At 51.9% G+C, this 27,662-nt stretch overlaps 1 protein-coding gene across 1 annotated transcript in view; it reads left to right on the forward strand.

Moving 5' to 3' along the window:
• Positions 1–14,420: 14,420 nt before the first annotated feature.
• The window catches only part of IGSF21 (immunoglobin superfamily member 21), a 236,708-nt gene continuing 223,466 nt past the window's right edge, over positions 14,421–27,662 (forward strand). The window contains exon 1 of the mRNA XM_063107058.1: positions 14,421–14,490. Coding sequence (XP_062963128.1) covers positions 14,421–14,490 — 70 coding nt within the window. The remainder of the gene's footprint in view (positions 14,491–27,662) is intronic.

Below are 27,662 nucleotides of genomic sequence, written 5' to 3' on the forward strand. Positions count from 1 at the left end.
TTTGCAAAATATACATCTGACAAAGGATTAATATCCAGAATATATAAGGAACTCAAACAACTTTACAAGAAGAAAACAAGCAACCCAATTAAAAAATGGGCAAAAGAGCTAAGTAGGCATTTCTCTAAGGAAGATATACAAATGGTCCACAGACATATGAAAAAATGCTCAACATCACTCAGCATCCGGGAAATGCAAATCAAAACCACACTGAGATACCATCTAACCCCTGTTAGGATGGCTAAAATCCAAAAGACTCTGAACGATAAATGCTGGCGAGGTTGCAGAGAAAAAGGAACTCTCACACATTGTTGGTGGGACTGCAAAATGGTGCAGCCTCTATGGAAAATGGTATGGAGCTTCCTCAAACAATTGCAGATAGAGCTACCATATGACCCAGCTATCCCACTGTTGGGAATATACCCAGAGGAATGGAAATCATCAAGTCGAAGGTATACCTGTTCCCCAATGTTCATCGCAGCACTCTTTACAATAGCCAAGAGTTGGAACCAGCCCAAATGTCCATCATCGGATAAGTGGATAAGGAAAATGTGGTACATCTACACAATGGAATACTACTCAGCTATAAAAACGAATGAAATACTGCCATTTGCAACAACATGGATGGACCTAGAGAGAATTATATTAAGTGAAACGAGTCAGGCACAGAAAGAGAAATACCACATGTTCTCACTTATTGGTGGGAGCTAAAAATTAATATATAAATTCATACACACACACACACACACACACACACACAAAAAAAAAAAAAAACAGGGTGGGGGGGAGAAGATATAACAACCATAATTACTTGAAGTTGATACGACAAGCAAACAGAAAGGACATTGTTGGGGGGGAGGGGGAGGGGGGAGAGAGGGAGGTTTTGCTAAGGGCCAACAATAATCAACCACAATGTATATTGACAGAAAAAAATTAAAAAAAAAAAAGAAGCTGTGGAATCTAGAAAAACAAAAAGATTAGTTAAGATTGCATAGAAACATCTAGCATGTGGCAAGTGAACAATAAATGTTAGTATCTTCTTAAAAAAAAAAAAAAGTCTTCAGTCTCCTAGCAATCGTGAGCTGTTGCCCATGGCACATGGGTCCCTCTTTCCTGTAGCTCAGTCTGCCCTTAAGGGCCACTCTCAAGTTTTCTGGGCATTGTGCCTCTCACTAGAGAATGGTGGCTCCACTCTATGCCTATAGTGGGACCTCTGAGGTACAGGCCCCATGCAGGCAGAGAGCTATGAAACCCGCCATGATCTACTGCAGCCAGTGAACGGTGTCTGAAATTCCCTGCCTCCCAGTCTCCCATATGCTCCCTGGCCTCTCTAACCAGGCTCACCACCTCCAGAGGCAGATGCAAGTGCCTACAGAAGGTCCTGCAGGGCCAGGCCTCCTTCCTTAAGGAGGAGCAAATGTATGATCCAGCAATTCCATTTCTGGGTATATATGCATAAGAATTAAAAGTAGGATCTTGAGGAGATATTTGTATATTCGTGTTCATAGCAGCATTATTCTCAACAGCCCAAAGGTGGAAGAAACCCAGGTGTCCATTGACGGACGAATGGCTAAGCAAAACATGGTGTAAACAGACAAAGGAATGGTATTCAGCCTTGAAAAGGAAGGGAATTTTGACATATGCTGCAACGTGCATGAACCTTGAGGACATTATGTTAAGTGAAATGAACCAGTCACAGAAAGACAGCCACTGTATTATACTACTTATAGGAGGTACTTAGAGTAGTCAGACTCAGAAACAGAAAGCAGAATGGTGGTTGCCAAGGGCGGGGGACTTGTTTAAGGTGTGGTTTGCAAGATAAAAAAGTTCTGGAGATGGTTTGCATAACAATGTAAATATATTTAATACTACTGAGCTGTGCACTTAAAAATGGTTAAGATAGTAAATGTTATGGTTTCTGTATTTTACCACAATTAAAAATTTCAAAGAGAGAGCGATAGGAGCAGAGAAGCCTCCTGAGTGAGAACATCTGGGCAGGTGGGAATGGCCCTGTGGGATCTGACCTTGGCCTCTGAGTCCCACCTCCTCCCTAAGGACCCCCTAGCTTTCACTTCTGCTCATGCCAGACTGACAACCCTCCCCTGCTTCTCATGGCCTGAGTGTGGACCCACCTCCTTTCCTCTTGCCAGCCTTTAACACAGGCCGCTACCTCCAGCTTTCCAGAAACAGAAATAAATTAGGCAGGAACTAAAGAGGGAAAAAAATCAAACTGGAAGGAACAGGTTTCTGACTCAACAACCACCAACCTGCTTCTCTGGATTCTGAGCCTTGCTCGATTCCACACCAGCCGCTCTCTGACACCCCCATTTAATTCTTCATTTACAAATAGAGATGGTTTCTCCCATCAGTAATCCATGCTTGGTTGTTATAGAGTCCCCTTTCATCCCCCTGCCAGGGCCACAGACCACCGCCTACCTCATAGCCTCTGCTTCTGCCTTCCCCATCGTACTGGGGGTTCTTCCTCCTGGTACTCTGATGTTGGTGGCCCTGGGCAATTTCCTTATCCAGTCCAGCTTGGTCGCCAAGCCTTAAACTTTGCACTTGCCCTTGTGGGTTGCACCTGCACTGGACTTTCAAGGAATAGTTGGGGGCCCTTTTCTTTTCAGCCTACTGAGCCTCCCTACACAGGGCCCTGGGTCGGGAGAGCCCTTTGGGGGGAGAAAGGCAGCTGAACCACTGGACCCTCGGAACCCTGGCTGGCCTCCTGGGTGACATAGCCCCCTGGAAAGAGAGCAGCCTGCTTTTCTTCCTGATCTTCCACTGCCTGAGGTGAGTTCAAGAGATGAGAGACCAGAGCTCAGCATCCTTTGACCCCTGTCCTTGGCTATCAGAGAGCTATAATTGCTCTAAAATCCATCTTTTACCTGAACACATCCTCACCGAAGCCCTTGATTCCTCTCTCTCTCTCTGACTCCAGGGCTGGCAGATGAAAGCTCTGTCCAGCCTAAGCATGATGAAAGCTGGACCCAGGTCATAGGGATGCAGTTTTCAGGGACAACATCAGCCTCATGGACTTGCTGCCAGCATGCCTGCTCTTTGGCCAGAGCCATGGTGGGGCTGCCTTAGGGGACACAGCACAGGCCGGCACATCTCCTGGCCCAAGTGCCCAGGTCACCTCTAATGGAAGGCAGCCAAGCAGGAAAGAACTGTTCTATACAGTCTCCTAGAGCACAGCTTCACTCTGCTGCACTCAGACCTGGGCCCTACCGCCCATCAGCCTTGTGCCCTGGCACAAATTCCTGACCTCTCTGAACTTCAGTTTTCTTCACCAGTAAACTAGAATAATACCTCTCACCCAGCATTACTGTCATGTTCAGATGCGATAATGTATGTAGAGCACCCAGCCCTGTAGCAGGAGGTCAGTAAATGCCGTTTCCCTCCCTCTGCTCCCTCTGCTCCAGGATCGCTGAGGAGCCCGTAATATCTACAGCATCTGTTGCCTGCATTACCCGCCGCCGCCTCGCACCATCACCGACTGCTCCAAATGAGTGACTGGGAAGGAATAACGATAGGCCTCTTATAGTTGTACATGGCCATGCACAGAGCCCATTTCAAATTCTTCACCATACTTGTTCTTTAATCAAAAACAACCTGGGAGGCTTACCAGGAAGGCACGATGAACCCCATTTTATAGATATAGATGTCAAGACCCAGAAAGCAGGAAGACCTTATTCAAGGTCACATAGCTGGTGAGGGGGAGAGTTAAGGTGAGAACCCAGACCTGTTTTTTTTTCTTAGAAAGTTCTGTTCTGGAAAGTTTGCCAAGGCATCACCCTATTCTCAGGAACCCATGAGGGCAGACGTCATGCTTAGGAGATGGGACAGGGCTGCTGGCCAGAAAGGCACCGTCGAACCCAGTCGAGTCTGTGCCCGGATGAACTCATTACCACGCTCCTTCACACTCACACTGAGCCTTCCTTCCAGACAGACCCCAAAGTGCTTCTGAGCTCCTCGTACATATTTATATGCCTGCGTGCACGATAAAAATAAAACCACTTCACCCACCGCTGAAATGCAGCCACTCGGGGTGTGAAATATGGGGCTTATCGAACAGCCACAAGGATCGGCTCTCGGGGAGAGGCTCGTGTCCTGCCTGACATTGCAAGGGGGCAGCTGGAGGCGGTGGAATCTAATTATCTCGATAAGTAAGCACTGGACCAGGAAGAAGGAGCCAGGAAGACAACTTGTCCCGAGGTGCCCAGGACACCCTTGGTCTCCCTGGGTTGGAGAGCTGGTCCTCCCAGGGAGGATGGGACCTTCTAAAGGGGAGGATGAATCCTTCAGCATTCACCTCTGAACCTCACTCCCTGGAAGCCAGCCTGCATTTGTGGACTGTAGCCTTCTGTTCTCAACCCAGTGTTCCACCACGCACTGTTTTCCTTTAAAGGAAGGTCGCAGGAGGCTTCAGTGAGTTGGAATGCCTCGGAAAGAGAATCAGCACCTCTGCTGCCGGTCCATTCAAGGCAGCTGTAGTGAAGGAAGTTCCCATTCTAGAGAAGAAGCTGAATGTCTTTTCTGGACATTGCAATTTTTCGATGGTACCTTGATGCTGTTCTGATTGCTGATTCTGAGCCTTGCTCTGGATTTAGACTCCTTCCTTCCTTCCTTCCATTTCCTCTCCCTGTACTTTGCCCATCTTGCCACTATACTCTTAATTCCCTGGGGCAAGCACAGAGGCTCTAAAAGCCAAGAGGATGCAACTAACACAGAATTCCTGAACCAGTGACAGCTGAAGCTGACCCTGGTGCATGAACAGGAATCAGCCACTTAAAGGGGATACATGGGGTGTGTGGGCGGGGTGAGGGAGATGGGAGCACAGAGGGCTGGGGACGATGGAGGGGGAAGGGTATTTCAAGGAGAGGGAACAGCACATAGAAAAGCCTATAATCAGGAGGGAGCTTAGAGAACTCTAAGAATTGAACACATGAGCAACGCTACAGCAATGGGCCCAGCGTGGTGCTGAAGGCCCTTATAAGCCATTTTGGGGTGCTGGCTTTAGTCTGTGGGCCATGGGGATCCAGTGAAGGGTTTTAAGGGGTGTGTCCTGATCAGCTTGTAATCCTTGGCCTGCCCGGGTGACCCGGGATGTGGCTAGGTGAGACTTTTGCCTTATGTGCAGGGTGGAGTCCAAGCAGTTGAGCAGAGGTCCATTCCAAGGAGCCTCAACTGTGCTTGCTTTAAGTGGAGGCCTGAATGGGGGTGCAGCAGGAGCTTAGGGGCCAAGGGGAGGCATCCGGGAAGGAGAGACCAGTGGCCAAGGCAGGTAGGCATAAGCCGCTGATGCAGGAGGTCTGGTGAGCAGGGGCAGGTTGGCTGGCCTGATGTTGGCTCTCAGGTAGTCTTGACTGTGTACCCACTCCTGCCAACCATGAGTTCCTTGGGGCACAGATTATGTCATTATGCTTCTGTGTCCCTGGCACCCAGCTCGGTACCTGGTTCATAGGAGAAGCCAAATAAGTGTGTGTGACCTCCAGAGCCCTCAGTGGCAGTGGCAATTCATTAGAATCACTTACTTAGGGACATTGGTGAAACATCATTAGGGTTTGGGACCCCTGAACCTGTTCCACTCTGGAATGTCATGTCTTCTGTGCCTGGGTACCTTCCCTTGAAATCATAAAAAGCATGAATAATGCCTCTATGGCTAACAGTCCATTGGCATCCCTTTTAAGAGACCAATGGCTCTGAGGGGTGAGGGACTCTCTCCTTTGTGCCACCAATATCCTTCCATTCCAGGGAAATATTCCAGCCTGATTCACCAGCTGCCTCTTTGCAGGGTCACCCTCTTGACAGGGTAAATGGAAGGAAGGACAGAAGGCTAGGCATGGGCAAAAGAGGTCTTCATAAGGAAGCCGTGGAGAGGGAATGAATGCAGGTGACCAGCTGGGGATAAGCGACATTGTTTCCATCATCGATCAACAGTTGGGGAGAGGAGAAGGGAGGAAAAAGAGCGCTGTGGCAGAGTCATAAATGACAATAAAGTACCCTCTGGGGGCAGGGAAGGAGTTGGTCAGTGTAAAGGGATCTAATGTCGAGATTCACCAAATCGCAGCATCAACATGAGTGTCCAGGTCGTTTTGTTCATCGCAGGTTTTTAGAGTAGTTTTCATTGTTCCTTTGCTGTCCCTTGGAATTCATTGCCTATGTGGTCACAAAGACCCTGCTTAACCTCAGCCTGTCCTCCCTACACCCCCTGCTTCCAGCCTTCTCAGACCACCTGCTGTCCCCTGGATGGAAATATCTGTTGCATGTTTATAGGGCTCTGCACACACATGGGGCTCTGTCCCCAAAGATTTTCTCTCCTTACATAACTCCAGCATCCTTCAAAGCTTTGGTTCTTACCTCCTTCAGAGAGCCAGGCTCCCCAGTCCCAGCTCAATGCCAGGTACAGAGTGTCTGCTTTGTGAGGGGCACAGGAAGGGATTTAGAGAAGGAAGATGGGGATGTATAGGTGCCCAGACAAGACATTGGCTGTCAGGGGCCTCAGAGAGCTAACCTGGCCTTTGCCTCTTACAGATGGGAACTGCGAAGTGCAGAGAAATGAAATTACCTCCCTGTACTATAAATCAAATTGGGATTTTCTCAAATGTTTCAGCACCTACAAGGGGAGAAGAGGAAATTGTCAGGTGTCACCCAGTGGCTTTTGGAATTAATCAGCCCACTTTCATAACAAATTCCTTTTCACTCCTAACTGAACAACAAATCTGGTTAGCTGCACCTTCCTACTTTGTTTCTAGCCCCTCCAGAACCACGTTACCCAGGTCTGAGCAGGGTGGCATGGAAGATACTAAGGAACAAAGTGAAATGGAGACAGGACACACCTGGTGAATTGACTGGAGAGAACATTGCTGCGTTACGTAGTGGGGACGATATGCACCTCAGATGGTGATGTCATAGGGAGCTGACAGTCCTACTTTGGGTCTCAACTTCCTCATCTATAGTACTATGCGCCCATCACACAATTGTGAGTAACTCGGGAGCTTAAATATAGATGTTGTGATAGCATGACTGATTGTGAATGTACTAAAGCATTAAGAACAGTGAAGTAGGAAGTTGATTAGTTTTATCCAATACAGGCCCTCGAATTTGAAAGGTTGTAAAAATAGAACAAATCACATGTTAGATGGCGCCACCTGTTGTTAACGTGTGATGTTGCAGTTTGGCAAGGAAAGGAGGAAAGGGGGGCTCCAAGGGTGACCTCAGAAGATCCCAGCCCTGACTTGACAACCGTGCAGTCCAGAGCCAGGAACAAATGGACTAATGCTGTGCAGCGCCAAAGAGGCGCTGATTGCAGATCCTACTCGCATTGGTCTTTTTCTTTGATTTGGAGTCATGGCCAACATCTGCTGAGTCCCTTGAGATCTTGACCCTGGAGGTCCTATACACCCCTGTCCACTTTGGAAGCTAAGAATAAAAAGGAGGAACGACAGTGTGGGGTAATTATAGCATCGCATCGCTGCCTTGGTTGTGGGTAAAAATGGTCACAGCTAATATTTATTGAGCTCTTGCATCATTTGAATCATTGTCTGATTTAATCACACAACTCAGTGAGATTGGTTCTCTTATCCCCATCCCCCTCCACAGATGAGAAAATCAGAGCACAGGGAGGTTCAATAATTTGTACAGTTATTAAAGGATGTCCTTCCCTCCTTCCTTCCTTCCTTCCTTCCTTCCTTCCTTCCTTCCTTCCTTCCTTCCATCCATCCAACAGTCATATTTTTGAGTGTTGAAGTTGGGATTTTATCCTAGGCAGACCAACTCTAGAGCTTGTGCTTTTAGCCACTGTGCTTGACTACATCTGTTGGCACCATCTATGACTAATACCTGTTGGTTCAGGTCTCTCACATTTAGCAAATGCAAAGATAAAGGAACAAGTAAAAGCATCTTGCTGATGCTTTTTAATCTTCATTCATCTAGTTACACCTCCATTCATGTGCTCATCCACCCAAGAATTCTTTCTCTAATCCATCTGTCTACCCACTTACTCACCCATTGTTACTCATCCATCCATCCATCCATCCATCCATTCATCCATCCATCCATCCAACCATCCATCCATCTACTCACCCACCCATCCATCCAGCCAATCATTCCTCTTCCCCTTCCATCCATCCATCCATCAAGCCATCCATCCATCCATCCATCCAACCATCCATCCATCTACTCACCCACCCATCCATCCAGCCAATCATTCCTCTTCCCCTTCCATCCATCCATCCATCCATCCATCCAACCATCCACCCATCCAACCATCCATCCATCCATCCATCCATCCATCCATCCATCCATCCATCCACCCACCCATCCATCCAGCCAATCATTCCTCTTCCCCTTCCATCCATCCATCCAACCATCCATCCATCCATCCACCCATCCATCCATCCATCCATCCATCCATCTACTCACCCACCCATCCATCCAGCCAATCATTCCTCTTCCCCTTCCATCCATCCATCCATCCATCCAAAAGTCACTTTCTTGAGCACCTAGTACCTGCCAGGCACAGGCAGCACAGAGATGAATCAGCTGTGGCCCTACCCTCGTTTGGTTAATACTGTCAGAGATAGATAAAAGCAATGTTATAAGTGCTGTCTTATGGTAGGTAAGGGGGATATGCCTGACCCTGTCAGGGTGGAGAGGAAAGCTTCCCATCAAGGTAAATATCAACCTTGACCTTAATGGATGAATAGAAATTGGTGGGTAGAGAAGAGGAGATGGACACTCAGGCAGAAAGAATAGCACAAGCAAAGACAGAAAGGCAATAATAGACTCTAGTGTTTTCAGAACAGTGAGTGATCCAGAGCATGAGGTGCGTGAAAGCAGAGGAAGGAGAGACGGCACTGGAAGGGGCCTTAGAATGACAGCCTGTGGGGAATACTAAGGAACTTGGGCCTTAGGCAGTTGGGAGCCCTGTAAGGATAAAGAGCAGAGGAGCTGAGATACAGGCACGGTCAGATTTGTGTGGAGGAAAGATCTCTCTAATGGCAGCATGGAGGATGAACGGGAGAGGGTGAGTCAGAGGCAGAGACCCCAGTCAGGAGATCATCTGGGTTCAAATGTCAGCTTCAGCATTTACTGACTCTGCGACTTAGGCAAGGCTCTTCACCTCTCTGAGCCTTGTCTATTCTATGGGTCTAAAAACACAACCTACCTCATAGGGTTGTGGAGAGGATTCAATTAATTAGTAAATTAATTATGGACATTCAATAATTAATTAATTAACATTATTGATATTCAATAAATGTTAATTAATTAACATTCAATAAATGTCAATAAGTGTTATCAATCCGCAGTGGATGACCTCCGCCTCCTGCTCCCCCCTACTGCTGTGGTAATCTGGGAAGAGATCGAGCGGCTTGTCCAGGGCCAGAGCAGCGCTTCCCACCCCGTGATCTACAGAACTTTTATTCACAAAATGTTAATAGGTATTTATGGAAAGAGGCCAAACAAGTATGAACTTCAAGTAAATAAAACTGAAAAGCAAACAAACAAAATACAAAAAACGGCAGGATTTTTCATAGCCTTTAACATGCTCATGTAAATCGTAAATCTCTAAGAGGCAGGAAATAGCCAAGTATGCAGTTTTTCTAAGTATATTTCACCGTGGAACCCTCTTTCAAGGAATGTTCATTACAGACTTGCAAAACAAATGGTTGGTGGGGCCCGGCTTGGGGAACATTGGTCTCCCATGTCAGCCTGCTTCTATCTGCCCCTCACTGACCCCTGATTCCTCCCATGGGTCCAGCTCCTTCTCAGGGCCTGTAATGCTGAGGCCCCCTCAGCAATCCACAGCCTGAGATTCCCATAGAAACCCACTGGGGTCCTTCTCTGGGAAGATGCACTGGAACTTGAAAGTCCAGGTAGGGCTGAGGTCCATTAAGGACGCAGCGTTAGACTTAATTCCAAGTGGCTGACTCCATATCGATTTGGGTCACCAGTATTAAGGCGTCACTTTCTGTTGCATTTAATTTAAACAAACAATAAAAACTCCGTGCTGCCTGAGATGCAGACTGCTGGATGTTTAATTCCCAGCACAGAGAGGCAGAGGGCAGGGTAGGACGGAGCCAGAGGACTGCGTGGTTGAGCGTGTGAATGTGCATGTGTTGATGGGAGAGGGAGAGACAGGGAGGGATAGAGAGAGGCATGGATTGCTGGGGTGGAGCCTGGGGAAGGCTCACTCTACATGCCTGTCCCCAGATCCAGCACTCTTCAACGTTGGCCACCTTGGGCAATTCTTTTCACTTCTCTGAGACTCAGTTTCCTTATCTGTAGATTGACATAAATAAAGTTGCTGCAGAGAGCTTTTATGAGGATTAAACGAGATAAGAGAGATGGAACACATTGGACTCATGAATGTTATCACATCCGAATACTGGCTTCCAAGGTGTGTGTGCCTGTGTGTGTGTGTGTGCACATGTCACATGTGTTTGTGTGTTTTTTTTGGTCAGAGAGGATGTTTAAGATCTCTGGTTCTGGAGCTCTTCCTGGATTCAAATCTGGCTCTATAACTAGCTGTGTTATACTCGGCAAGTTGCTTAACCTCTCTGTGCCTTAGTTTTCTCATCTGTAAAATAAGAATGATGATAGAACCTATCTCATCTGATATTGTGAGGACTCAATGAGTTTACACATGTTAAATGCTTTAACAGTGCCTGGCAGAGCAAAGCATTTCATAAGTGCTTACCACTCTTGATACTGTTATTGAACCCCACAGGGTGTCCTTCCCCAAACCAGCAGAGTCCATCCACATGAAAGCCAGGTTAGGGAAGGTAATAGCTTGCTGCATCCCTTCCCTCTCCTGGGAAGAAACAAACTAGAGGTCACAGAGTGCCCCTCTGACCTCTGGGGGTGTTCCCTGGGGGTCGGGAGAGGAGAAATTTGTTTTGTGCTATAGCGCCCTCTGTTGGGAGAGCCTAGTTCAGCACCACGGACAGAGGGAGCCTAGGGGAGACAGCCACACCTTGGCTGCCCTGAGGCCCCGGGCTCTCGCAAAGCCAGTGCCCATGGAAGAGGCATGTCTTGCCGTGACTCATGGGTCTGAGTGCCAGGATTGCAAAATGAAGGCCCCGCCACGGGGATCAGATCCATTAGGTGATAGAATCCGAGGGACGTTAAGCAAATTAAAAACCTGAGGCTGCCCTGAGTGACTTTTCTTTAGCTAGGTCACCCTGTGCCCTCTGCTAACTGTGCCTCTCAGTGCTTCAGAGATACCTTTCTCTGGGGCAAAAGAAAAGGCTCCAAAGCTGTGTTTTATGAAACAGGAGCTGGAGGAGTGGGCTCCCCCCGGGTAAGTTTGCGGAGGTAGTGGTATTACTATTAACAGTTACCGTATGGTAATAGACATACATGTCACACAGCCAAGCCCCTTTGGGGAAAACCAGCTGTTCACCTGGGCAGAATGTCTTCTCTGGTGGGCCTGGTCAGACACATGACCCAAGTTCTCCAAGAAGGTTCACTGCTACAGGTCACCTGCTAGCACCTACCAAGTGTCAGCATTGTGTTAGGAGCTGAGAAATGGAGTGGATAAGACAGAGTGACCTGCCCTCGTTTATTCATTCATTCATCTCTCCATCCAAAAGGTATTTATCGAGGGTCTACTATGTGCCAGGCACTGGCTAGGAAGACCAATAATTATAATATGGGTGATGTTAAGTAGGACATGCTTTGTTCTTAACATTTTGTCATATTTTACCAAATCTTTTTTTAAAAAGTTCTGAAGCAATCTGTATGGTGTATATGTGGGTTCAAAACTACTTCACTGCAGTTTGAAATATTTCATAATAATAAAAGAGAGATTTTAAAAAGAGAAGGGGGGGAGAGAGAGAGAATATGGGTGACTCAGAAGTCCTGGGCCTGAAGAAGCATTAACCAAGATCTCCAAACACCCAGGCCCAATTCTTGGCCCTGGGAAGCAACCCACTCCCTTGGTTCTGGCGCCTTCTTTTCTCCTCACTAGCCTCTCTGCAGTTTTCACCCTCTCCTCCTTCTGCTATTCCCTGGGGCTCTCTTTCCCAGCTGGTATGGACCAGAGCTAGGAGGAAGCATCACCGAGGGGGGCCTAGAATCCCACCTGCTTCCTGGATCTTTCCTCCAGTGGCTGAACTGCAGTGAGCACAGCCAGGAAGACTCACCAATTCAGCACCTAAGAAACTGTTGCCGGTCCACCTGCCTGGCTGCACTCTGATTTGCAGCTGGGCCCAAACTGTCAGTAGGGTCGCCAGTGCAGCAATACGTGGCATTTACCTGCAGCCTAGCACTAGGGTCCTCCTTTGATACTGCTCCCCAGCCAGGGAGCCCCTTCTTCAGAGGCCTTAAAACCTGGAATGAGTTTTTGGTTCTGCTGGCTTTTCCCTGGGCCAGAGGGGTGAGGGGAGGGGTGGGGGCAGGGAGGAGGCAGTCTGGGGCTGTGCTCCATGGTATGGCTGGATGAGCCCAAAAACAGAGGTGGGGGGAAAGGTGACCTCAAGGTGACCCTTGGCAGTTTGGAGAGGGGGAGACCTGGGTGGGTGGGGGTGAGAAGAAGCAAAAAACAGCCAGCCAAAGGGAGAAGAAAGGACCTAAGACTCCAGTGCTCAAGCCACATACAGCCCAATCAGCCTGGCAACCAATTAGTCTGATTCAAAAAGAAAAAAAAATACCCATGTAGGGACAAACTGTAATCAAACACCTATTTATAAGGGTTTATTATGATCATTATTATTATTTTACTGAGAGGATCATTCTAAAGCCTGTCAGGTGAACGTACGCTTTCAGATCTTCATAAATGCAAATCGCTCCTTCCCCTAGGGCGGTGAGCCAGGAAGAGCTGCAGCAGCTGCCTTGGGAGGCGATGTGGCAAGGTTCGGAGAGGGGACATGGATGGGGCAGCTTGTTACCACAGGGTGTCTCTGCATAGGGCTCTCTGGGAGTCAGCCCAGTAACTGTCCACTGCCCACCCTCTCCCTACACCTCCCTCAAAATGCTGCTGGAAATGGAACTGGCTATGCACACCCATTTCCCATCTGGGTAAACAGCAACCTGCCAGAGCCAGGGAAGCTGGGGATTCTCCATATACGGCCATAGAAAGAGCCCTGGGTCAAGGTCCCAGAGAGGGATTCTGAGCCCAGTTTTGCCCCAGCTGTGCTCGCCTTTCTGGGCCTTGCCAATCTCCTGGGTCCCTCCAGTGGTGACATTCCGTGGTCTGAACTTCTCCATCTAACCTCAACCCCAAGGCTGGAGTACCTCTGCCTTCACAGGAGACCTCCAGGCCCACAGCCAGGCCTGAGGCTCAATGGTGTGTGTGTGTGTGTGAGTGTGTATTGGTGGAAGAGTCATGATAAGATACAAGACCCCAACCCCCATTTCTCAAGCCTGGAGAGAAAAGGTGTCAGGCAGGCCTGACAAAATGGTGAAAACTTGGTCTCTGCCAGGAGGAAACACCAGTTCCTTACCCATCCCTGGCTGGATCCAAGAATGTGGCTATTCTTGCAAGAAAAGAAAGAACACACCCCATTTCTGTGGGCTCCTGGGTGAGGGGGTAGCCACAGTTTGGGAAGTTTCAGAACATTGAAGCCCCTTAAACCTTCCCCATGAGGGCATTCATAGGCGGCAAGGCCAGTCCTCCCGAGCCACACCCTGCCTGCCTTGCTCAGAGGACGGCTTCGCTCTCACGGGCGGGGGATGCCTCCTTCCAGCAGGCTGGCGGGAGGACGCAGCGATCCCTGGGATGGGGCTGGGTGGAGCGGATCAGGTGGAGCGTGGCTTCGGCAGGGCAGGGGTGCTCGGTCAGCCGGGGGAGGGTTACGAAACTAAAGGCAGCAGCGATGGGGGGGGGGCCTGGAGGGAGGGAGGGGGAGGGGAGGAGAGAAGGGGGGAGCTCTTCTTCTCCCTGCAATAAATCGGCTTAGCGGACGAGAGCTGAACAGCCCAGAAAGGATTAGAGAAAAGTCTGTATAATACAGCGGAGAGCACGGCGAGGGGAGGGCGAAGAGGGCGGGGGGCGGGGAGAGGGGGAGGGACGGAGGGAGGACGCGGGGAGGGGGTGCTTGCGCCGCCAGCAGAGGCGAGCGCTAGCTGGGCTGGGAGAGCGCGAATCGGCTCCAAACTCCGGCTCTGCCTCGGATCAGACTCGGGCCACGGTGGGCGCCGCGCGCAGCCGAGGAGCCGGAGTCGCGGCGCACCCCGAGGACGCCCGGAGCGCCAGGGTCGCGGCGTCCCGCAGGGCCCGAGCCGAGTCGAGCCCGGCGCCCCGGCACCCCGGCCGGCCGCAGCGGCATGGGGGCGCCCCCGCGGCGCCCCGCGCGGCCCGCCACCGCCTCGGCCGGTGGCCGCAGGCAGGAGCGCGCCTGAGCCCATGGCGAGAGGACCCGCCGCCGCCGCTGCCTCCGCCGCCGCCCCGCCACCGCCGCCAGCTCCCGGGCACCATGCGAGCCGCCCCGAGCCTCCGCGGCTGCCTCTGCCTGCTGCTCGCCGCGATCCTGGACCTGGCGCGCGGTGAGTGCGCGGGCGCCCGGCGGGATTCCGGAGGGGGACGCGCGCGGGGACGGGTGGCCGGGGAAGGGCGCGGGCCGGGGTCGCTCCCAGAGGCCCGGGGTCCGAGCACCGGTCCTGGCGTGGGGGTCTGTGGAGCCGGTTGGCTTGGCGAGGGAGGGACGTCGTCTCTTTTGGAGAGAGCGCTGGTGGGTCTGTGCCAGGGCGTGAGTGTGCGCGCGTGTGTGTACACGAACGTGTGTCTTTGTTGCGTCTGTGTGTGAGGGTGTCCGGGAAGAAGCTGTGTGTAAGAGGGTGCGGGAGTGTATTTAGAGAGGGGTGTGTGTGTGTGTGTGTGTGCGTGCTGGTGTGGGGTCTGTGTGTGAATGAGCGAGTGTCTGGAGGGGTGTTGGAGTGTCTATGTCAGTTACACGGAGAAGGTGTGTGTGTGTGTGTGTGTGTGTGTGTGTGTGTGTGTGTGTGTGTGTGTGTGTGTGTCTGAAAGAGTGTAAGCGAGTGTTTGGGGTGTGAGCATGTGACAGCTTTTCGGTGAGGGTGTGAAGTGTGCGAGCTTGTGTCATTTGTATGTGTGAGCGTGTTAAGGGGTGGGTGAATATGTGAGGTGTGGCGTTTCACGCGTGTCCCGAGTGTGTGGGTCCCTTAAGGGGTGTGTGATGGCAGATGACTGTATTTCTCTGTGCACAGAAGGTGGACGTGTGACACTTGGGCCGGAGTGTGTCTATCTGGGATGTGCGGAGGTGCAGGCGCACGGGGGTCTTGTTGCTCCGTGGGCTGGAGGTGTGTGTGCGTGCGATGGAGTCTGTGGTTCTTGTGTGCAGGGAGGTATGGGCGCGTCCGGGGTTGAGGAGGTGTGAGCAGCTGTGTGTGTGTGTGTGTGTGTATGTGTGTGTGTCCCGCATGGACTTGGTCCCGGGCTCGGTTGAGCCAGCTGGAAGGAGGTTGAAGCGGAGCGGGTTCCCCAGAGCAAGTGAGCGGTGGCTCCGCAGCCCCAGGGGCCGGGTTTCGCGGCTCCCTCGGAGCCTTCCGCTCGGCGCCGCCCCCTAGTGGGTCTTAAATGGTGACGGAGACGAACCTGGCGACCCCGACACCTTTCGCGCAGTGAGCTGAGCGCCGATGCAACTGTTATGAGACCCGCGGGAGGGAGGCTGGACCAGCCAGGAGCCGCGGGCGCCAAGACTAGAGGATTTGGGTTCTGGATCCCTCCCTAAGCCTAGAGTCAACCCTGGGTGCCTAGAACCAGCCAGGCTGTTGTCACAGCCTGGCTCCGCTGAGGAGGGGGAGGGGGCACGGGTACCAAAAAGTAGCCATTGTGACCAATAGGGTCTCGGCCCCTTGCCCAACTCGGTGATGGAGGTAAGGGGTCAGCTTTGCCCTCTGCCTTATGTCTTGTCCCACCGAGAGCTGTCATGCCAGGCTCTGAGAGTGCCTGCCAAGAAGGAGTATTGTCCCCCCCACTAAAATAACCCCACCCCCTTGTACCCCGAAGTCCTTGGAGAGTGCTGGGTCTGCAGATAGGAAAAGCTGCAGGATTTGAGCCTGGAGGGTGGTCCTGTCGGCAGAGAGGGGGAAGGGGTTGATGTAACCCAGAAAGAATGCAAGCCCTGTACTTTGTACCCCCTACCCTTGGAGCAAGAGACTTCAAAGTGAATCAAAATCTCCCCCCAACTTTGGGGTGAGAGCAGCCCCCTTAGGATGCCTCTAGAGGGAAAGATTATATGGGGAGAGGGTCCCTATTCCAGAGCTACCGAGAGGGCACTGGGCTTTGTTGAAAGGCACTGGAGCCCTCACCTGGACGTTGCAGGGAGCGGGGGTTAGGGGTTGGAGTTGGGGACAGGAGGGGAGCACCCCCTTCCCTCCTGGAATGCGCAGAACAGAGGAAGTCGGCAGGGGTAGGGGGCTGCGACTGGTGGGAAGGGCTTGGTGGGAAACCTCTGCTCCTTCAGAACCCCACCCTGCAAGCTCGCCCTGGAACCCGGGAGCAGCGTTCTGCTGGCTGCCGGGCTGCAGAGAGCTGACCCGGCATCGTGTCGCCCCCCTCCCCTTGCCCGATTCTGCAGGCTGCGGGAGGCCGGGAGTTCGGGTGCTGGAGGTGAGCGCCTCCGGGTTGGGTCGGGGGAGCCGGCGTGGCTTCTGAACTCCGCTGCTCAGGATGGGGAAATAGCGCAGCCCAGGAAACTTTCCGCGCCTGGGGTGCAGGGGCAGACAGATCCCGGACCGCCGGGAGCCTTCCCTTCTCCGCAGAGGAGACGCGAGCGCACGAGGGCGGGGTCCCCCCTTCCACCTTTCAAGTCTGTGCCCACAATGAGGGGTGTGGATACGAGAAGGGTCCAAGTGAGATGCAAGCGGCAGGCTGTGCCGGAGGAGGGCGCTCTTCCTGGAAGTGGCCGAGAGCCGTGCACCTGGCAGTAAGCTTTGCAGGGTCGCCTGCCAGGCGCTGCCTCGGAGGGCGGGACGGTGGAACCCAGGGCAGGCATTCAGAAACGTGCCAGCCCCCTGGGGGGCGATGGCGGTCACTGCTGGGGGAGGGACAATGCCAGGGCGCCCTCGCCAGTTCTGTCCCTACGGGTGGCAGAGCTAGGGCCTTGACTTTGGAGAGGTGAGTCCGCTGCAGACAGCGCTGGCTGGGCTGGAAGTCCCTGCCCCTGGCTCCCCACTCCCCAGTACCAGACTCTCCGGAGGAGAAACCCACATTTCGCTGGTCTCTCGGGTCACCCAAGAGCGCCCTGGGGCGTTGTCACCTCCTGCGGCCCCAAGTGAGCCGTGCCCGGACACTTCTGGGAAGTCCTGCACTTGGGCCTGTGTCGTGGCCAGGGAGAGAGGGGGCGCTGGATTCTTGGATCTGCCGCTGAGGCCCTGGGAAATTCTCCGCTTAGAGCAGCGTGTGGGCACGGCCCGGTCAGGGCTAGCCCAAGGCCACGGTCGTGGGTCTCCGGGGTTGAGCGGGGCGGGGAGGGGCGCGGCCCTGCCGGTTCTGTCTCCGCAGCCGCGCGTGTCAGCGGCTGGGTGGGATGGAAGGGCTGGCTCCGCTGGGCCGAGGCAGCCGCAGCGCCGAGACTGCGGGGGCTGTGCGCGCGCCAGCGGGTGTGCAGACTTCACATATTTATCCTCCCTCCGCACGGCCCCTGCTCCGCGGGCGGTGGGCTCCGGCACCACCGCAGGGTGTCTTTGAGCCCCAGCCAGCAGAGTTAAGCGCCCCCGGCCCAGTGCAGGCCACCCCTGCTCCCCTGTCGCCCCGCCCACCGTGGCCCCGCCCCTAGTTATCAACCCCACCCCCTCCCCATCCCAGACCACCATGCAAAACAGTTTTTCCCGAGAGGTTGAACTAATACAGTTTTTGTGTTTTAAGTGCAGAGAATGTTAGCGCCGGAGCGATCTCTGAGATCACTTATGTCGGTGGTTCTGAAACTTCTGTATTTTAGCAGGAGAACGCTTTTAGAGGGAACCGATTATCTCCTCCCTAAAATCCCACGCCTTGAGCAAGATGATAGGCTGGAAAGCAGAGCTGCCCAGGTCGATGCCGCCGGTGATGAGACCCCACATCGAACGATCCTTCCACACAAGTGTTCTTTAGCAATCTGAGGCTGCTCTTTTCATAGTATCATACCTGGGTTTTTGTGGTTTCAGTAGCCACGATTATATGGATCAGCTGCAATGTGTCAAGCAGGATCCTCCCGCTGCTTCGCAGTCTTCATTCATGCTGCAAGATGGGTTTAAGATCTTCTTTTCACAGATCAGAAAAGTGAGGTTCAGAGTTTTAAGATGTGTTAATGACAGAAGTACAGGCTCTTTCCAGCTCCCTTTCTCTTTTCTTCCGATATTCCCTTTCTCTGGCTACAGATAATCCCTTGGGCAGGGCATGTGGGCAGCAGTGGACAGAGGCGATCTAAGCGATGCCTTACATAGGCCTGGCTACCCTGATTTTTCAGAACATCGGTCACACACACCCTTGAACCTTACCGCACTCTGGCAAGATGGGCAGAGGGGGAGTAGGGGAGAGAGGTGGAGGAGTTTAAGTGACTGTGGTTTGTGGCAGTCTGTGACTACAAAGGCAGAGGCTGAACAAAGAGGGGGCTGCTTAGATCTGTTAACTGGGTTTCCAGGGATCCACATAGGTATTTAGCCTGGGCAGTCTGCAGCCTGGCTTTCCACTTTGCCCACCTTTGCTGCATTCTCCAGGCCGCTTGAAATTCATTAGTTCACGCACCCAGCAAATGCTTATTGTATAACACGTGCTAGGCATGGTGCTAAGTTTTGGGAATGAGGCCCTGAACATGGTAGGGGAGTCCCTGCCTTTATGGTGTTTATAGCTCAGTGGGAAATAGATTTTTCACTTGGAGGGAGGAAGGGGCTATATCTCCAATCCTAACTGAGACAGTCATTATGCAATGTGGTTTATAATTCTCATCTCATTTAATCCTTATAAACACCCTGAGAGGTAATACAAGTTCTATATTGCAGATGAAGAAACTGAGGCTCAGAGAGATTAAGTGACTTGCCCAAGGCCACCCAGTCAGTAAGTGACATCAGTAAGTGGTGAGCAGGGATTCAAACACAGGACTGTCTGACTCCCCAGCCTGTGCTCTTTCCTTCTGGGCTGCATTGTCTCCTGATGACAATGGACCACATCCACTTTCCAGCTCCAGCCTCATGAGTGTATCCAGTTCCCTGTCTGGATGTTTCACTCATTCCCAAATCCATGTTGAGAAAGAATTATCCAGTGTGTTCATCTGCACAGGTAGGAGAGGGAGTGTCCCTGATGGGCATCTGCTGTGGGCAGGGCGCATCTGAAAACAGAAAGACCTGTGAGTGTGACCCTCATCCCAGTGGGGTGAAAGGCTGGGCATGTTCCAGAAAAGGTGAATGACAATCCAGTCCATTCATTCTTTCCTTCCTCTCCCCTCTCCTCTCCTCCTCTCCCTTCCTCTTTCCTTTCTTTTCTTTTCTTTTTTTTTTTAATTTAATTTTTTTTTTTTAGTAAAAGGAAGCTCAAAATCTTCCTTAAGTGGAAGAACTGGGAGTTTCAAAGACAGGTCTGAAGCAGTCCAGAGACAGCTGTTTTTTCCTCCCTGGAAGGGGAGTGCAGCAGCCTCTACCATTTGCAGGAGGATGCAAGGCCTTCCATTTTAAAAAATAAATGTCAGATGTGCTAAAACACATGGCATCACTTCCTGGGGGGTATCTGTCTTCAGGGTGAAGAAACAGACCCTGGAACCCACCTTTACACTTTCAGTGGGGTCCAGGGGTGGAGGGGGCCCATGTTCCCTAAGTTGTACTGGCCAGGATTCCATGGATGGATCACATAAATGCAACCAGTGTGGAGCTGGAGGTGTAGGCCCTGCTCAGTCACCTCGGCAGCCCAAAGGAGCAGGAGAGGCAGGCCTTGGGGGGTCTTTCTGAGACTCAGACTTCAGTCTCCACCCACGGAAGGAATCTGGTGTTTGGCTTGTCCACCAGCCTTGCCTACACCTCCTGGCCACACAGCAGATTTGCTTTGGGGAATTATGCACCCCAACCCCAATTGCATACCATCTTGGTGGGTGGGACTGTTGGGTGAGGCATCCTCAAGATGGAACCATTAAGTACACTCTCCAGGAATCTTAATATTAAGCAGAGTGTCATGAAGTCTGAGATCCACTGGAGAATCTGCCTTGCCAGTGGGGGACCCCAAGAAACTACTTTGCTGGTTTCCCAAGGCTGATAATGACGGGACCTACCTCCCAGAGTGCAGAGAGGAAGGAATCAGTCATCACATAAAAAGCTCTCAGCTCAGTCCTGTGGGCTCTGATGATTGTTACTACTGTTAACTGTGCTAATAGTGAATGCTAGCCCTAGTGGCGCCAGTCCTTGGGTTCCGAAAACTTCCCCACAGGGTCCTCATAGGTTACTTTTTTTGGCTTGAGTTGTCCAGAGTCAATTTCTGCTGCTTGCAAAGAAGCACTTGATTCCATTGCTAGGTGCGATGAGTTGCTGGTTAGCTCACTCTTGGTAGCACCCAGAGGATCGTTCATGGCCCACTGGCTGGCTGGAGGTGACCAATGCCGCTGTCTGCTCTCTGCCTTTCCCTGGAGGCCTGAGGCCTGTTGAGTGCTGCCCGAGACCCAAGATTTTTCCCCTAGTGACATGTGAGGATGGAGCAAGTCTTAGCATAAACCTCCAATGCCCGACCCTACCGGACCCTGCTCCATAAAGACAGGGACCCTGCCTAGTTCTGCTTACTATCAAATCTTCCCCACAAAACACATAGTGGGTGCTCAGTAAAGGCTGCTTGTTTGGGTGAGTAAGCTACCTTTAGCCTTTAGACATGTGCATCCTGGCTTAGAAGAGGGCTGAGCGTGTCGCATTCTATGTCTTTGGAAAAGTGTGTGAAAGAGCTTACAGCATGGGGAATTTAGGCTGGATTCACAGGTGAACTTCCTGGCAGCAAAGACCTTCTGGTCCTGGAACTACATTCTGTCTTTCTGAAGACTCTCAGATAATCAAAGTGGTGGGGACTCTGACTCCAGACATCCTAATTCTCTACCCACAGGCAGTACTTGAGAATTGACAAAATGCTGCCACACCCATTACTCCATCTAGACTTCACATCAGATATGAAGGCAGCTAGTCTGATGCCCATTGGACATATGAGGGAAACCGAGGCTTGGGGAGATGGAAGGATGGCCGTAGGTGGTGGTTGGACTGGAACCCAGATTTTGTGGCTGTGAACTCAGCCTTCATTCCCTCCCCTGCCCATTGCATTGCTTCTTTCAGCTATGGGCTCTGGAATGAGCCAGTGCCCTGTAAGCTCCCAGGCCAGTCACCAGTGACCAAAAAGCATGCACTCTGAGCTGGGTGCTACTGTTGCCACTCTGCTGATATGGCCTCCCACCCTCCACTGCCATCTAGGTGGATGTTATATCCCTAGTCCGCAGGTGAGGACACCAGTGTGCCCAGGGTCACGCAGCTTGAGACCAGAGCCCACTGTCTGTCCTGGCCCCACATGCTTGGCCTGCTCAGAGGTTTCTGGCCTTAGCTTCACCGTCCCGCCTCCTCCCGCACTTCCGCCCTTTCTTGGCTCAGAGAGCAGACATCTGCCCTCAGCTAGCACAGCCTCCCTCCGGTCTCTGCCCACCCACTTCCTCTCTCCACAACTCCCACCCCCCACCACCTCCTCTGCTCAGATGTCCCCTAAGAACGTTAGCAGCAGCACTTGGGCAACACTCTGTTAAAACAACCTCCTCTGGGGCTGGAGATGGTTGTGGGCTGCTCCCTACTGAACAGAGAGCTCTTGAGGGTGGGCGTCCCTGCACCTCCAGCCCTGGCACTGGGCCTGGCTCTGAGCACACAGATCCTCCAGATGTGTTTGTTGAAGGAATGTCTCCCCTGAGCCTGAGGTTCGGTCCAGACTCTGAGCTCAGGCTTGTTTCCTGGCCCTGCCTGATCTCCTCTGGAAGTCCTTCATGGTTTGAGAATGTGTCCATTGTCCAGATCTGCCCACCGTCACTCACACTGGCATCACAGCTGGTATCTGGAGGTGAGCCAACAATAGAAGGTGGGGGGAAGACCAAAGGGCTTCCTGTTCCCTCTGGGTTCTCCTTGCAAAGGGGACTGTCCTCAACTGGTGATGGTTGGGGAGTTTAGGGAGGGAGGGAGGGAGGGCAGGAGGGAAGGAGGGAGGGAGGAAAGGAAGGAGGGAGGGAAAGGAAGGAAGGAAGGAAGGAAGGAAGGAAGGAAGGAAGGAAGGAAGGAACAGAGGGAGGAAAAAGCATTAACTGAGCAGCTATTATGTGCTAACCCCTGTGCCAGACATGTTCACACACAACGCCATATTAAACCCTCCCAGAAACTCCCATTTGTGAGATAATACACTCTCCATTTTACAGATGAGGTAATGCGGCTTAGAGAGATGGTGCGACTCGCTTGATGTCACGCTGCTAGTGAAGGGCAGAGCTGGATCCACACCCAGGACTTGCTTTGCACATCTCTTTCCAACTCTGAGTTTATCCTGTTGATAGCTTGAAATTGACCACGGTGGGAGTATTTAGACCAGGAATTCAGCAGACACTACAATTCAGGGCTCCTCCCACCCCAGAACTGGTTGTTAAACATTTGCCAGCGTACCACTGGGCACCGCATGCCTGTCCTTCCTCAGTCACCATCTCTGCAGGATAGCACCTGCTGTCCATGTGCTTTGGTTTCCGCTGCATTGGGATCAGACATACTTGGGTAAGGCACCACCTCTCTGAGTCTTAGTTTCCCCATCTTTTAAAAATAGCCTGGAGCCATGGAGACCAGGCTAAGCTTTCTTCTCCCTCTGCTGGAGGCTGATGTTAGAGCCAAGTCAGTGGATCCAGTCACTTCCATTGATTGAGCAGCTGCCTGGGTCTAATTCTGGGCTGTCAGAGACCTCCCTAGGGAGTTTCAGGGTGTTGGCAACCCCACACAATGCAAATTCATTTGAGAACAATGAAAGATCATGTATAACCAAATGGTCAATACAAGAATACCAAGCATAAATCCTCAGGGATTAAAGACAATGGCTCAGAAAGGCTCTGAGGGACTGAAGCGCTCTTGACAGGTAAAGAGAGCGTACCAGGCAGGGGGCACAGCACGTGCAAAGGCCTGGGCATGTGAGGGGTGGAGACAGTGAGGCAGCGGGCCTCACCTGAACGCGGGGTCCTCGTTGAGAAGTTGGGAATGGTGTTGGAGTTGCCTGAGCCCTACCTTCGAGGACAAGGGGTTTGGATTTCAGCCTGTGGTCTGGCGGAACAGTTGGGGAGAGAGGAATGACATTCCCAGAGCAGTGCTCAAGGAACATTAATTTGGCTTTCCTCGGCCACCTGAAGCTGGGAACTCTTTGGAACCTCCATTGGGTTATAAATGGTTCCTGTGGGCTACCCACAGGGACAAGGGACTCGAGGAAGAAGTTCCATCCTCTGGACACTTCCCGCTTCTTTCAGAGTGTCCAGACTCGGCAAGGAAGGAAAACCAGGCCCCTGCCCAAGCCCTGCTAAGATTGCACAGGACTGGAGCTGCCCCAGCCAGAGCAGGTGCCTTGGGCTTGAACCAAGAGTGATAGAAAAAGGCGCTCCTGAGGAGAAGCATGGAGATCCCCCGTGGGCGTGGGCTCTGGGGTCTGACCGGGGTTCACATCCTCCCTGTCTCTACCTCTTGTCTGACGTGTGAGCTCAGGTAACCTCTTCATTGCTTTTGGCCTTGGTTTCTCAAACTGCACATGGGGCTCTACATGGTGGCCTCATGAGGTGGGGACTGCTGGAAAGGGGAAACTGGATAGTGCCAGGGGTCCATAAGCACAGTGACTCGCACATAGTAGGTGTTTGAAAAGGGAGGGGGCTGCTGTTATAATGATTTTGACTTCCCACTGTGTAGTGGAGTCCCTCTGAATGTGGAAGGGAAGAGGTGTTTACCACCCCATGTCAAGGGAGAGGGGACGCATGGCAGGATTCCCCATGTGGAACACCAAACAAGCCTTCGGTTTTGGAATTGCAGTGCATCAGAGCCAGAAGAGAGCTGAGAAATTATCTGTACCATCTCCTCCTTCCCATTTTAAAGATGAGAAAACTGAGGCCAGAGAGAAAAATGACACTTCCTCTGATCCATGCACTGACCATAATGTGGGGGCCAGATTTTCTCCCTTAATGTCCTGGGGACCCATCTCAAGGCTCAGCCAAGCAGACCCACCACCCAAAGAGCCTTGTGTGGGGGAGCCTCAGGGTCCCCTGGGATACGGTGAGGACCTTGGCGGTGTTCCAGTGGGGAGCAACCCCCAGCCTCATAAATCACACGAGCAGCTTGGGAGTTGCCAGGGAGAGAAGCAGCTGAGCCTGTGGGGTTTTTTTTTGTTCCTTTGCCAAGCTGTTCCTTTTGCCCTTTTGTTTTTCTTTTTGCAGAGGCACTCAGCGCTCCTCTGATGGGCTTGTTTGTCACCAATCCTTGGTGTTTCCATTATCTCCCCAGCACCATCTCTTCCTCCCCTGTCCCTAATGATGCCCCAAAGGAAGGCGTCCATCACAGGCTGCTCTGGCATGGGGCTGGGCTGGGCTGGGCTGGGCTGGGGGAGGGGCAGCCCAGGGGCTTCGAGGCACTGCAGGGCGAAGACAGAGGCTGGTGCGGCCAGCGGGTGGGCAGATGCAGCGTCCTGAACTAGTGCCTAGTGCCCGCCCGAGTGCCGGGTTTCTTCAAGTGGGTATTCAGGCCTTACAATAGCCCAAGGCCAGGTGTCTGGCTCTCCAGAAGCAGGTGATAAGTTGCTAATTGTCACCCAGCACCTCATGTCCCAGGCAGGGGCGGAAGGAGTGAGCTGGGGGGGCGGCAAAGGCAGCCACATCACAAAGACTCCTTTGTTCCCTTCTGCAGCAGAGAAGTGGGTCTGAGCTCAGCTCAGCTTGGAGGGGAAGAGGCATTGCGAGGAGAATTCCTGGGGCCTCTTGTCTGACTGGGGAGCTTGCAGGCGGGGAGGGGGGAGAGGGCAAGTCACCCCTGGGGAAGATAGGGTGACCTGATGGGGAAGATTTAGTGGTTCCCAGGATTGTCTGGATTGCAGAGAGCAACTTCTTGTTTCAGGAAGCAGTATAGTTTTTCTTTCTTTTGCTTCCTTCCTTCCTCTCTCTCTCTCTTGTTCATTGGTGCTACAAATATTTACTGTACGCTTCCTGAGGGACAGGCACTGTGTTGGGTTCTAGAAATCCAGAGGAGAAGGAATAGGCAAGTTCTTGCCCTCATGGGGCTTACAGTACAGGGCTGCACGCTGTTCAAAAGGTGGCCACATATGACTATTGACATTTAAATGAAAACGAAACTAAGTTTCTCAGCTTCTATTGAACTGAATTCAACAAAATTCAGTTCCTCAGTCACACTGGCCACATTTCAAGTGCTCGATAGCCACCCATGGCTAGTGACTGCCATTGGACCGTACCTTGCAAAAGTTCTAATGGACAATGCTGAACTTTAGGAGGGGCCTGCCCGTTGGCTGGAAATAATAAGAAACTGCAGAGCGGGAGAGTCCTCCCCGTTTCCCTTCTCAGACTGTCCTTCTAGTAGTACATAGGGGAAAGAGTCAGGCTGATGCTATTATGTCTTTAAGGCCCCTCTATCACTTGCTAATCTCTCTTTCCCACACACAAAAATAGTAGGTCTGGGACAACCAGCTTGAGTGAGCCAGAGGGAGCAAGACTTTTAATGACAGTGTTCTGTTTTCATTGTAATTATTTTTCAGCCACCCTCTGATTAAGGCAAGTGATACGGCTTTGCCATTTGATGCAGGGATTTAAATTCTCTCCCTCTTTTTAAAAATGGCTTTATGTAAGTAAAGAACGAGTTGAGCTGAAGAAAAATGTTAAGTACACAGTAGAGCAGGTGGTGTGCAGATACGGCCAGTCCGTGAAGGTGGTGATGTGAATATCTGCAGAGAAAAACGCTGGCTCAGATGGAGCCATGTGGGCTTTGGGGGCAGGCAGCATGGGCTTCAGGTCTCAGCATCACCATTTGTAAGTTCTGTGACTTTGGGAGAAGTTACTTCCCTCTGTATCATCCAGTTCCAACAGGAGAAGGCAAGCTCTACCTGGGGAGTCTGAGGAGGGCTTATTAAAGAGACAATTTGTATAGGGCTTAGGGAAGGCAGCAGGGGTTGGTGCACCCTTTGGGAGCAGAGAGCTGTACCACCCCGTAGCCTGGAGTAGTTGGGTCCAGAAGGCAGGCTGTGCAGAGAGAGCTGCCCAGCAGCATGGTGGTTCTGAGTAGAGGGATGCAGCCAACTCTTAAGGACCTGACAGGGAGCTGGAGGGAGAAATACCTCAACTTCACCCTCCTCCTGCCTTTGGGTCTCTAGCTGGCACCACCCATTGACCAGACCCCACTGGAAGCCTGTACAGGTCAGCCTCCAATGTGCAGAGCCAGCAGAGAAGGGTGGAGAGTGGGCAGGATGCAAACAGCAGGGACCAGCGCAATCCCACCGAGCCTCAGTTTCCCCATTTATAAAATGGAGCTTGTGCTGCATACCCTCGGCAGAGTTGCTGCGATGACAAAGTGAGACAATGTACAGTGCCATGACTGGTCGCCCTTTATATTAGTAACAGTGACAGCAATGAATTGCCTAATCTTGTGTCCAGTCCTGTGCTCTGCCCTGGATTTTCCTGGGCCAAGAAATGGCATGTGAGTGGGGGCTTTGGGAAGGTGGAACTAGCTTTTCAGGGGACATGGACTTGTAGGGCTGGAGACTTTGGAGGAACATTGCAGTTTGCTCGGGGGAAGTGCCATACTCTCCACTGGCTGCTGTTGACCTTTGAGATGTGTCATTCCTGCTCTAGTCTCTTCAGTGTCCCTGCACCTCCCCTGTTCCTGGTCCATCTCAATGATTGATTACCTCGCCCCAGGGCACACCGATTCATCATTCCCCAGTCTATTTTCCACCCTGTTTCCCATGGAGATGTTCTTTCTCCTTCGATCTATTTAGGCCGTCTTTCCCCTCATCCCCACTGACTCTTACCGTGTGGAGCCTGGTCCACATCAGTCGTGAACAGGCTCAAAGCCATCTCCTTCCATACGGAAAAGTAGGTGCTCGCCAAGCTCAGCTACTCCCATCAGAGGCTGCTTTGGCACTTGCAGGTGGAGAAGAGAGGATACCCTTGAGTAAGTTAGGCCACCAGATCTTTATCCTTTACCTGAAAGCAGAAAAGGCCATCGCCACTTTTAGAGGGATCTTCTCGGTGAGGAGTAGCTGAGGTTCCAAGAGTAGCTGGCTTCTAAATGGAGATAAATATTCCTTGAGAAACTTCGACCAACAGCTCCCTCAGCTTCAAGCTTCTAAGGTGGCTGAAGGGACTCTCCTCGTGAGCCTCTGTTTTCCTTTGTCCGGCCCCTTTTTCCATCTCCTTGACTGTTCAAATTGACTTTGATGAGGACTAATTTTGCCAGTTGAAATTCACGAGACACTGACACATTTGGTGCTTTGCTGAAATTGCCGTGACAAATACCAGTGGCAATTTCTTCCTTGGCTCATTCTCTGAAGTGCTCTGGGCAAGACAGAGGGCCCCTGCCCTCGCTGACACGCCATCTGTCTGCCATCCTCTGCCAGCCCTGCTATTTGCCCTGGCTCAAGGCAGGTCGATCTCAGGCCTCGTTAAGGGCTCAGGGGCATGTGACCCTGTAGGAGGGATGGGTTGCCTTCTGGGAATAAA

Source organism: Cynocephalus volans, chromosome 8 (genome assembly GCF_027409185.1).
Source record: "Cynocephalus volans isolate mCynVol1 chromosome 8, mCynVol1.pri, whole genome shotgun sequence".
In the NCBI taxonomy this organism is placed as follows: domain Eukaryota; kingdom Metazoa; phylum Chordata; class Mammalia; order Dermoptera; family Cynocephalidae; genus Cynocephalus; species Cynocephalus volans.